General features: G+C 24.6%; 1 protein-coding gene across 1 annotated transcript in view; it reads right to left on the bottom strand.

The window, feature by feature from the left end:
• Positions 1–6,270: 6,270 nt before the first annotated feature.
• Positions 6,271–13,228, bottom strand: part of LOC117171371 (RNA polymerase-associated protein Rtf1-like) — a 19,002-nt gene continuing 12,044 nt past the window's right edge. The window contains exons 5-6 of the mRNA XM_033358621.1: positions 7,274–7,547; positions 6,271–7,184 (exon numbers count right to left, since the gene is read on the bottom strand). Of these exons, the coding sequence (XP_033214512.1) occupies positions 7,081–7,184; positions 7,274–7,547 (378 nt within the window). The 3' untranslated portion in view covers positions 6,271–7,080. The remainder of the gene's footprint in view (positions 7,185–7,273; positions 7,548–13,228) is intronic.

Below are 13,228 nucleotides of genomic sequence, written 5' to 3'. Positions count from 1 at the left end.
ACTATTCCGATAAGAAGAAAAGAATTCAGAAAAATGCAAAATCTTGATTCCCATTAATACGTGAAGCTTCCTCTGTCGAAAGTTCCACCAAGGAGTAGAAAAAAAAGCAAAATCTATTATTTTTAATCGACTTAGAAAAATTTAATGTAAGCGTATTGAGAGGAATTAAAGAAATGAAGGAATTCAAAAGAATAGAAAGACAGAGAAAAATGTCAACAAAAAAAAATGAGGAAAAAAACCCTAGTCCTTATAATCGATCAGTTATAAATATAAAATAATTACGTTAATAGAAATAATTTGTAGTATTTTCAAAGAATATTTTTATAATTCTTTTTAAGGATAAATTAATGTTGTTTGTCTCACAGAACATTATTAAATGAATTTATTATTATTTATTATATTATTAAATCTATAATTTGCTTAAACAATATACAAGATTATAATTAAAATTACCCCACCATTATGGCAAACAAAAAATTTAAATTTCCAAACTTATATTCCACAAAAACGAATTGAAACTATGCATGTGCACATATTTTGTGGACAGATTAAAAGGAATTAAAATAATCGAAAATAAAATATGTTAATATGCAATTAAAAATAACCTTGACAAAAAATTGAAATTTCCAAACTTATTTTGCACACGGAGGAATAGAAACTATGTAAGTGCATATATTTTGTTGACATATTAGACGGAATTAAATAAGTCGAAAGTGCAGCATGTATGGAATTAAAAATAACCATGAGAGGTGTGTCTACTGATTGGATTAAGAGGAATTAAAAAAGTGCAAAATATATTCGCCTGCATGGAATACAACACGAGTGTTGAGGGAATAATAAAAAATTATTTTAGAAGATAAACCTATTCTTTCGTTGTGCACTTCTCGTGATGGAAAATTAGCACATTCAAACAATTTTTCTAATGCTCACTCTCTCGTTTAAATCTGAAAATATTAATGTCTCTCTATTATTATCTTCTTACCCGGGTATTAAATTCAATTTAAACCGCTTTCAATTCTTTATTTTCCACGTAAAAATATTGCATTTTCAACAATATAGATGAAATTTTAAACAAATAGTTGAATTTACATTTAAAAAGGATAAATTTTGAAACAGGTCGTTGAATTTTCTATAAAAAGAATGATTGTTCAACAGAAGATGTAAATTTTCAAAGAAATAGTTGAATTCGTAAATAAAAAATATCAATTTTCAAATAAATCGTGGAATTCTGAAAGAACAGTTTACAACCCAAAATGGAATTTTCAAATTTTCCGATAAAAAATTAACTTCCCCCTAAAGAATCAAAAAGATAATTTTTTTAACGGAAATGATAAATCTTCAAAAGGAAGTTTTGAATTTTCAATTTAAACTGCTTCTAATTCATAACTTTTTTACATAAAAGTATTTCTTTTCCAACAAAATAGAGGAATATTTGATGAATCTTCAACTGGAAAAAAAATCCCAAGCCTAAAAGGATGGATTTTTAATAAGACTTTATATTTCAACCAAGTAGTTTTATTTTCTACCAAAAAGATGAATTTTCAAATAAAATGATGAATATTTAACTGGAATACTTGAATTTCCAAACAAAAAGATGAACTTTTGATCAAGATGATTAAATTTTCTACCAAAAGGACGATTGTTAAAAAAATACACTAATTTTTATAATGTGATAGATGAATTTGCCACTACAGACAAAATTTTCAGCAAAAAAAAAAAGAATAGTTAACTTTACAGTCGAAATAATGAATTTTGAACCAAAGTGATGAATTTGAAACCAAAATTATATGAACCTTTCATCTGGAATAGATGGTTTTTTAACCATAAAGATGAGTTTTTTAACAAAAGAATTTAACGAGAAGATAAATTTTCAACCTAATAGTTGAATTTTAAACTAATAAAGATGACTTTTTAACTAAAATTGGAATCGTAAAATTTTTATTTAAAAATTTATTTTTCTTGAATTTTCGTTCAAAAAGATAAATTTTCTAAAAGAAGATTAATTCTCTACTAAAACAACGATTTTTCAAAAAAATACATGAATTTTTACAATGGAATAGTTGAACTTGCAACTGTAAAATAAAAACTATTTAGCCAAAAATGGAATAGTTAAATTTTCAGTAAAAATAATTAATTTGAAACCAAAGTGATGAAGTTTTAACTAAAATGATGAATCTTTCAATGAAATAGATTATTTTTAAACCAAAAAGATTAATTTTTAACAAAAGAATATAAATTTCAAGCACCCAGTCTTATTTTTAACCAAAAATATTAATATTCAACTAAAAAGATCCATTTTTAACCAAATAATGGAACTTTGAACTTTAAAAGATCACTTTTAAACCAAAAATGGAATCCTTAAATTTTCAGTAAAAAAAATGTTACGTACAAAAAACTTTCAATTAATTTTAACTTTGAGATTAATTTTCAATCCAAAGGGCAATTTTTTAACGAAATACATGAATTTCCAAATGAAAAAGAGAAATTATAAATCAAATAGTTTAATTTTGAATTAAATCAAATCAATTTTGAATAAAAAACTAAGCAGTTCAATTTTCAGTTAAAAAAATTAATGTTCAACGAAAGAGATGAATTTTAACTAAATGGTGGAATATTCAACTGGAAGAGTTACGTTTTTAGGCACATAAAATTTTCAACCAAAAATCTAATTTAAAAAATACAGGTACATTTTCAGTGCTGAATTTTCAACAAATATTATAGATATTTAAACAAAAAGATGAATTTCTGACGTAGAAGATTAATTTCTACAAAAAAGAAAAATTTTCAAATAAAAACGATAATTTTTCAACCAAAAATTAAATAGATACATTTTCAGTTAAAAAAAAATGTTATTTAAGCAGATGAATTTTCAACAAAATGATGAATATTTAACTAGAAAATTTTAATTTTCAACCAAGAAGATCAATTTCTACAAAAAAAAAAAGAAATTTAAATTATAGAAGATAATTTTTTCATGAAAAATTGAATATCTACATTTTTAGTTAAAAAACTATAATGTTAAAGAAAAGAGATGAATTTTCAAATAAAATCATGAAATATTCAATCGTAATAGTTACATTTTTAGTTATATAAAATTTATTTTCAATTACAAAAGATAATTTTCTAACCAAAAATTGAATGGCAACATTTTAGTTACAAAATTAATGTTCAACAAAATATGAAATATTCAATTGGAATAGGTAAATTTTCAGCTTAAAAAAAACTAATTTTGAAACAAATAGTTATAGAATAATTAAATTTTTAGCCAAAAAGAAGAATTTTCAACTCAGAAGATTAATTTCTACAAAAAAAGATGGTTTTTCAACGAAAAATCGAATAGTTAAATTCTAGTTAAAAAACTAATGTCCAACCAAATAAATGAATTTTTAATTAAATTTATATTGCAATGGAAAAAAAATTATTCACGCTTTCGAAAAAATTCCTTGACATTTCCAGGTAGGGTAGAAACCCTGAGTATATTTAAATAACTTTATTATCACAGAACAATATCTATAATTTATATACAAAAATATTTTTTACAACTAGTAAACGCACGCCATTATACAATCTTTCACCGATTTCATTTTAAAAGTGCCTAATAAATATTGAATTAAAATAATTAGTTTCATAAATAACATTATATCAATAAAATTACATTGACCTCAAATTTACTTTGCACACTTATCTTTGCATAAGTCTAGAAATTGTAAAGAAAATATAGCTCATACTTTTCGTTGTCAAGAGAGAACTATAAACTAGAGAAATGAGACTGCAAACTATTTTAGTTCTGAATTATTATTTTTGTAATTTCAAATAAAGCGATTATTAACATTTTTAACATTTTTATTTGCACTGAAGTCAAAATTTTGTACACTATTAAGATAATACGCCTTGAATTTTTTTGTACTTCATACATCCAGTATCGATTTTCGGAATTGTACAATTATTACATTTTTTGAACATTTTATGAGGTAGTTAATAATTATTACAAGTATATCTTAATTCGATCAAAATAAAAATAGCACAAAATATGAAAACGTCCGATTGTTATCGCAGATTCCAGAGGCGGACTGGGAAGAAACAACCAGCCCGACAAAAGCTTATTCGACCTGTTGTAAAGGCGGTTTAAAAAAACGGGTGAAATAAAAAAAAAAACAGAAAAAAAACAAAGATTCAATTCCACGCCAGTTCGCCTCTGATAGAAGCTAAAATCAGTCAAAAAATTGAGGCAAGATCCACTCAATCTCGTAGCCTAAAATTATGAAATTGAGTACAACTCATCAATGTTAATTAATTTTACAAACATTAATTATATACTAAAAAGTTCTACGCCGTGAAAACTGATGCGATAAATTATACGAAAAAGAAATATCAAAATATAAAAGACTAAAAAGAAATTGATATAAATGGTCCATAAGGTAGAATCTAAAAACCTAATTCACTTTCAAAGGAATTGTGTCCACACAAAAACTCTTTCTTACATTTGCAGAATAATTGTCTTATTGCTTTATTCAGAGTGGCCGTTTTAATCGAGGAAAAAAATGCACGATCATTTCCCGGATCACAAAAATTCTTCCCGGTCATGGAATTTAAAAGATCCGAAATATTGAAGCGGAATATTTTTTTATTTGAAGTTATAAAAACAGAACCGCAAATTAAAACTCTCAAAAGTAAAACTCTGTTGAATTTTAAACTTTTAAAATTAAAGCTTACAACATTTTTAATCAATAGGAAGCTTTCAACACTTCTCGAATGACCATTTTTAAATTAAATGCTGATAAACTGCAAAATTGAAATTTTAGAACTCTTATAAATTGTATAGTTCAAAAGTAAAAAAAATTTAACCTACATTGCCATTTTAAGCAATTATAATTTAGAAACATTAAAAATTGAACGATTCCCAGTTTCTCTTCTAAAGTGAACACTTTTTAAATTAGAAGTTAAATTATTTGTATTCATTACACATTAATAATTTCCAGGAATTTGGAGAATTTTTTTTATTTTCAATCTTTGAAATTGTTAAGAAACTTCAAAATTTGATTTCAAAAGGTCTCGAAAAAATCCAAAAACTTGAATAAGATTCCTAGAAAAATTAAAAAATGATTTTCCATTTTTAAAGGTTAATTTTAAGAGAATAGTTCAATTTAATTATTAATTATTTTTAGGAATTAAGTTTTAAATTATTTTTTAAATCTTTTTAAAAGTTTTAAATATCTCTTAAAATTACTGAATTTTCTAAAAATTAATAATTGTTCCATTGTTATTTATTCATTAAAATTTGTTTAAATATATTTTTGTAAATATTACCGTAAAATTAATTTATTAAAATAAAAAATAATTAACAATTTTCCCAGGAATCTTAAAATATTTTTTTGTATTTATAAAAATTAATAAGTCTTCAATTGTTATTTATACGTCAAAATTCGAAAATTTCGCTATGAAATTAATTTTTGTAAACAGTTCATTTGAAATTGTCACGATTCAAGGGTTTCTATTTTAAACCATTCAGTTTCAAATAATTTAGTTTTCAATATTTGATTGATAGTGGTTGATTTCCAAAAAGCAGTACAATATTGCTAAATATTAAAAAAGGTTTCTTTTTATTAATTCCTTTTTTTAATTTAATGAGTTAAACAGTTAATATTTTAGACTGAAACAAAACTTGAAAAAGATTTTCAATTTAATAAAAGTGTTTAATTATGAATCTTTTAATCTGAAATTGTCTAAAAATTAAAAATAGCTTATAAAGTTTCAATCCGACTTTTGCATTCGTTTAACTACTAACGCTTTCGAATTGATTTATTATTAATTTCCTTATTTTGATTAGTTAAATTAATTTTAAGTATATTTAGAATCGCCTTGTGACAAATTATTGTTCAATTTTTAGTTTTCGACCTGGTTTCATTTTAAAAAATCATGAATTAATTTATATTTACATTATGTCAACTTAAAACGTTTTTAAAAACAAAAATTAATTTTAAACGATTTTTTTACTGGTTTATAGATATAATTAGAGTTGGAATTTTTTCTTCAAATGTCATAATTCGCTTATTCTTTCACGTAAAGTTATGCAAATATAACATTTTTTGCATTTGTTTTTGATACAATTGTTGTTTTTTTCTCTAAATTTTCTTCCATTTTAAACTTTTGAAAATTCAATAAAAAAGCGAATTTCGTATTAAAAACAAGCGTCAAAAGTATTATATGTCCATCATTTTACATGAGAATTTGATAAAAAAAATATTTCAATCCACACACTTGTTGTGTTGAAAAAAGTAATTTTTTTTTTTTCGTAAACGGGTCGCTATTTAAAAATGTTTCAGCAAATTAATAGTCATTCAATAAATACCGATGTGGAAATTTATATTAAAAAAAAATCCTAATCCTGACCATCGCCTTCCAAGTCTTTAAAACATTTTTAAACTCTTAAAATTCTAAAAGTACGCTTGAAAATGAAGATCAAAAATGGAAAGTTTTTAAAGAAAAATATTTTAGATTTCCGCATTGTAAACTTCACAACAGAAGTTGAAATCAAATTCATTTCAAAATGCAGTATATCATGTGGATATGAAATGTATATTTCAAATGACTGGATAGATTTTTCATCTAAAAATTTGCAAAATTACCGGTAAAAAAATGAACTGTCATTACCCATTCTCAAAAAATTCCCAATTTTCGGATCCAGCGGCCACCCTGTTTATTGTAACGTGTGACAATTGACACAACTGACGCCTATATTTTCTTATTATATTTACCTCTCCGGTATATCAAGAAGGAAATTATATGTGAATGAACATATAATTAAAAATAATATAATTAAACGTGTGTTCAATAGGAAATGAGTTTTTTTCCCTGTATTGTCAATGGATTTACTACAAGAGGTTAATCTTAAGTGCATCGTTTAATTATTCAAACGATTCATAATTTACGCATAAATTAGGAAATTAAAAAAAAAAAAAAAAAAAAACAGAAGCAAGTGTCTTCCTCTCCAGAAATACAAATACTGCAAATATCGTACCTCCTAAATTCAACTTTTATTACATCTAATTTTTTTTCTCGGTGGTAATAATTTAAGTAATGTTAGATGAGCCCACGTTTCTTCTTGTAGGCGTCTAAATTTAATGATTTTCGTGGTCCGGTGTCCTTAATAAAGTTTGTCGGTTTAGGTAAGATGCTAGTAGAACCTGAAAGCAATATCTTTGTTTATAATTCACGAAATATTAAAAATTTTATTGATTAAAAAAATTCTCTAGTTCGAGAGCGGGACACTTACTTGGGATTGGAACTTCCAAATCAATCGAAATGTCGAAATTGTGGGCGTCAAACAAGTCTTCCGTTCTCAGCTTCTTCACACCCTTCTGTCCATTTTCCTTGTCGCTTGAAGAATATAAATTTGCCGGCATAGGCCTTTCAGGTGCTGCAGGCACATCCTCATCAACAGGAACAGGAACCTCCTCCTCCTCTGGCTTGAAAACCATTCGCGGTCTTGTACTACGTCGCGTAAATGGATCGTCTACCTCTTTCCCTTTAGATGCTCTTATTTCCTCCTGTAATTGGACAATAAAATTATTCATATAAATTAAGTTATAATTTGAAATTTTGCCCCAAAATTTAATTTAAAAAAATTTTCGACTTTTCCCTGCACGCTAATATTTAAAGACTGAAATTTTGATTTTAAAATAGTGAAAAAATGATTGATTAAAAACTGTTTAAATCGAAAGTGACCAAAAGTGATTAATTTCGAACCCAAACAGTGACTAATGTGCATTAATAATATGACTAATAATGTTATTTTGAATCTATAATAATTTTAAAGAATTCCGTTCCTAAGATTTCAAAACAATCCAAGTTATATTTAAAATAATTAAAATGAATTGTAAACACTTAAATTTTCAGTGATTTAGGTGAAAAAGTAGAGCAAAGTTAAAGGAATTCAAGTGAAATCAGAAGAATTCGATTAAATGAATAAAAATGCAAGTCGAATTTAAAAAAAAAAAAATTAAGTGAATTGAAAACAAATACCAGTAACTTCCAATTCAAAATTCCCTGATTTTCCTCTGTCTCATTTTTCATTTTCCTTGACTATTAATATTTAAGGACCAAAATTCTAATTTTAAAACAGCGAAATAATGATTTATTTAAAACTGTTTAAATCGAAAATGTGACAAATTTCTAATCCAAACAGTGACTAAAAGTCACTTATGTGCATTGATCATGTGACTAATGTTTTTTGAACTAGAAATAATTCAAAAGAATTGAATTCCTAAGAACTAAAAACAATTCAAGTAGAATTTAAAAGAATTCAAATTACAAAAGATAAATCCATTAATTTCAGGCAAACTGGAGTACATTTAGAGAAATTTAAATCAAGTGAGAATTCGATGAAATTCATGCAAATTCAAGGTGAATTAACAAAAAGTCAAGTGAATTGAAAAAAAAATCTGAAAAATTTTCATCGAATCCATTAAGTTTGAAATGAGTTTAGAAAAATTCAAGTGAATTTCAACTTAAAATATAAAGTAAATTTAATATAAATATTTAATATAAATTAAAATATTATAAAATCCCATGATTTTCCTTGAAATCTCTGATATTTGCCGAAATCCCAGAAAATATATTAAAATAAATTGAGTTTTTAAAATCCCTGAAAGCATTGCAATATTCGGAAATTTTATAAAATGCCTTGGAATCTTGTAAAAAATAATCTAAAATAGTTCAAATCCTATGATTTTCGTTTAAATTGCTGAAATAAATTTAAAATACTTTAAAATCTCCCAAAATGCCCTAAAATGTTTTAAATATTTTAAAATCCCTTCAGATTATTGATAAAAATAAAAAATTCTTTAAAAAGGTTTTAAAATTCCCTTAAATATTTCAAATCCCATTATTATGAAAATTAACCGAAAATTCCTAAGAATATTTTAAAATCCCCTTAAATATTGGAATTTTTTTTAAATCTCTGGAAACTGGAAAAAAGGCCCGGAAAATTTATTGACATTTTAAAAACATATTTAAAATCGTTCAAATCCTTCGAAATTTGATACTTCCTAAAATTAATAAGTGGATTTGATGAGAATTCAATCAATCCTTTCTTCGACTGTCAATGTAAATATGAGTAAGGATTTTGTGTAGGTCTTACGGTCTTATTCTCTTCCAAAAGTGCACAAACCAAATTTGAAAGGAAAATTGTGTCCACAATTGGTTTTCCTACTTATAACTTAGCCAAATATATGTCTAATGTTTTGAAACTAGTTTCAGGTAACAGGATCATTAGTTTAAAAAAGCTGGGATTTAAAGGACACTTTGAATAAGATTAAAGTTCATTCAACACATTCTTTAGTTTCATTGGACATTGTTTCAGTGTTTGATAACATTCCATCAGATCTAGCATTAGATTGCATCGAAGAAAAAGTAATATAAAATAAAAATCTAACTAAAATAACGAAAAATGAATTTTTAGTCGCTGCTAGAACTGTTTTCAATAACATGCATTTCTCTTCTAATGGAAAATATTATAAATAATTAAACTTTTGTCCTATGGGTTCACCATTGTCTCCTATAGTTTCCAATTTGGTTTTAGAAGACGTGGAAACAAGAGCTTAGAAAAAATTGAATTTTAATCTTATTTTATATAAAAGTTAAGTGGATGCTATTTTAGCTATTGTTCCTGCTGAAAAAATTGTCGATTTCATAAATACTTTTGACAGTATTGAAAATTCCATACAGTTTACATTTGAACTTGAAAATAATAATTCTATAAATTACCTTGATTTACTGTAGATATCTTAATTTTAATTCCCATCATTTATATTATCAAAAGGTCGGCCTAATAAAAGGTTTAATCGATAGATGCATAAAATTGAATTATATTAGCTTTAGGAAAGAAAATTTGGATCAAATTAAAATCACTTCAGTTCAAAATTCCTTTGATAAATAGTATTATTCTAGAACGAATTCATGAAGTCTACAATGGTTCCAGTAAGAAAAATAACTGGGTTGACACGTACAAAAAATCGGATTTAAAAATTACGTTACCACATGTTCAAGGACTCTGAAAGGTTGCGAAGATCGTTAAAAAATTCAACATAAATGTTTATTTCAGTAATCAAAACTCTCTTAAAATTTTTTACTCAATCAAAATGATATTGATAGTACCGAAAATTTGTCTGGAAATGTATATCTTATTAAATGTAATTGTTGTGAAAAAGTTTATATTGGTGAAATGGTAGAAGATTAAAAATTAGAGTTTTGGAACTTAAACCATTATTTTGATTGTAACAATATTAAAATTCTTGCTAGAAAACAAAATTTATATAAAAGACGCATAATAGAATCCATTTTTAAAAACAAATATCACAATATTTCGATTAACTTAAAGATAGAAATGATGAATGTCAACAAAATATATTAAAGTATTATAAAATAAACAAAACTAAGTTAAAATTCCAATTACTTTGAAGAGCTTTCCTCAATCGCGGTTCCTTTAAATAAAGCCTTTATTCTGTATTAATGAATTTACTGCCTTAATGTATGTCTCTTGTCTACTTTGCTATATATTCGTCGATGTCCAAACATTGTAAGGATTTTGTGTTTTCCGTCAATTAAAATGTAGTTTCTTAAAAAAAAACTTCAATTTTTATGAGGCTTTTATATTACATGTATTTTTCTGTATAAACATGTTCTGAAAAACGCAAGCAGTGATAGTTGAAACGTCAGAATTTGAATAAAAGAACTTTAAATTTCTTTTAAATTTAAAATTATTTTGTAAATTTTTTCAGAACTTCTAAATATCTGTCAAAATTAATTGATGTTTTTTTTTTTACAATTTTCAGAAAATCCTGCAAATTTTAGAAAATTTCTTCACAATTTGGATGTATAAATAACAATTGAACATTTATTATTTTTAGGCGAAATTTGAGTGATTTTAAGAGATTTGTAGAAGTTTTGAAAAGATTCAAATTTAATGTAAAACTTGAAATGATAGCTTAATTATAAACCAAAATGTAGATTTTCGCAGATTTTAAACAAAAAATTATATTCTTTTCAAGAATTGTAAAAAGCTTCCAAAGAATAAAAACATTTTCTTAAGATTCCTAGAAAAATAAAAAATAACTTCATTTTGGAAAATTATTTTAAGAGAATATTTAAAAAGGTTTTCAATGATTTAAACAAAATGTTTAAAAAAGATTCTAGAAGAATTTAAGAAAACTTTCTAAAATTTGCATGATAATTTTTAATCTTTTTAAAACTTCTAAATTTCTCTTAAAACTACTTAAATTTTTTCTACAAATGTTCATTTGTAAATTATACATCAAAATTTAAAAATTTAACTTACAAATTAAACATTTTTCAAATACAACAATTAAAATTGTAATGTTCAAAGTTTAAAGGCTCTTAGAAATTTTAACGATTCCAGGTTTTCTATGTGAAACTATTAAGTTAAAGATTTATTAGTTTTAAATATTTGGTTTCAATTTACTTGTCTTAAATAAAAATTCAAATATTGCTAAATATTCAATAATTAAGCTTTTTTTTCAATTAAAAATTTCAATTTGAATGGGTTAAAAATTGAATATTTTAGTCTGAAACAATATTTTAAATGTAATAAAATCCTTTAATTAAGAATATATTATTATGAAGTTATTTTTAAGTTGAAAATAGTTTATAAACTTTCAGTCACACGTTCACATTTGTTTAATGACTAAGGCTTTTAAATTGAAACCGTTTAAGTTTTAAAGTTAAAATCTGATCATTCTTAAATTTTGAACTGATTTAAAATCGTTTGTCAAATCGTTTGTGTTCACTTTTTACTACTTAAAGTACAGATAAATTAAAAAAATGTATTTATTAAATAAAAATGTTTTTTATCCAAAATTTTCAACACCAAAGGCTTTTATTTTTTATTTGTTCAAGTCTTTAAGAAAGCATTTAGCAATTCTTTAAATTAAAAGTGTAAGCTTAAAAATAAAAATTTGTAATGGCAAATTTGTAGAGTAAAAAATTTTTAATCACGCATTGTAAGCTAAATAATAGAAGAATTGAAAAATATAAAAATTCAACTAAATTTTTAAGAACTGTTGAAATCGAACGTGAACAGATTTTCTGTTATAAATTTGTAAAATTCCCGGTCAAAACAAAACATTCACTGTCATTTCCTGGTCTCAAAAAATTCCCGGTTTTCCGGTCCAGCAGCCACCCTGAAATTCTTACTCATATTTCCTAAAATCGTGGAAAATTGATTAAAATACTTGAAAATTGTTTAAATCACTGAAATATTATTAATTCCCTTGAATTCTTTAAAAATATCCTAAACACTTATAGGCCTTACAAAATCGTGCCATATCTTCCGAAATTTGAGAAAATTCATTAAAACCCCGCAACCATTTTTTTACATTCCTTAAAATCCTGAAAATTCGTTGAAACTCCTTGAAAATGTCTTGGAATCTTTGAAAATATCCTAAAATATTTAAAATCCCTCGAAATTTAAAAAAATATTTCAACATATTTAAATGGCTTTGATTTTTTTTAAATCCCTTGGAACTTTTTAAAGATCTAGACAATTCCTTGGAGTTTTTAAAAATACCCTCGAATTATTCAATTCCTTTGAAATCCCTTGGAATTTTTAAACGCTCTTGAAAATTCCTCGGAATTAAAAAAAATACCTTAAAATATTTAACATCCTACGAAATCCCTCAATTAATTGTAATGAATTTATTAAAATACTTTGAGAGCTTTCAAAATCCATTAAAATCATTAAGATCATCGGAAATCCTATAAAAACGGGTGGAATATTTCAAAATATCCTAAGACCTTTAGTGTATCTTTAATCGTTTAATATCTTCTGAAATTGTTTAATACGCCATAATAATTTCTTTAATACCCTGAAATCATTCAAATCCTTAGAAACTTTCAAAATATCCTAAAATTTTCCAAATCTTTTCAAATCCCTTGAAATTGGTTAAAATTTGTAACATTTTGTTAGAGTTTTTAAAAATACCATAGAATATTTCAAATCCTTGAAACTTTTTAAAGCTTTTGAAAATCTCTTCAAATAATTGAAAATTCCTTGGAAGCTTAAAAAATTCTTTCGAAATCTGTCAATTATTATGAATAAATGCTTTAAATTCATTAATTTAAACTTTGTGCAAAAGCAAGACAAGATACGACAAAATTTAAAAAAAGAAAAGTTATCCCATAATTATAGTATCTGCCTAAAAAAAGAAGAAAA

This window comes from Belonocnema kinseyi, chromosome 4 (assembly GCF_010883055.1).
Source record: "Belonocnema kinseyi isolate 2016_QV_RU_SX_M_011 chromosome 4, B_treatae_v1, whole genome shotgun sequence".
Lineage (NCBI taxonomy): Eukaryota > Metazoa > Arthropoda > Insecta > Hymenoptera > Cynipidae > Belonocnema > Belonocnema kinseyi.
Note: the sequence above shows the minus strand (reverse complement) of the source record. Positions and strands in the feature narration are given on the sequence as shown.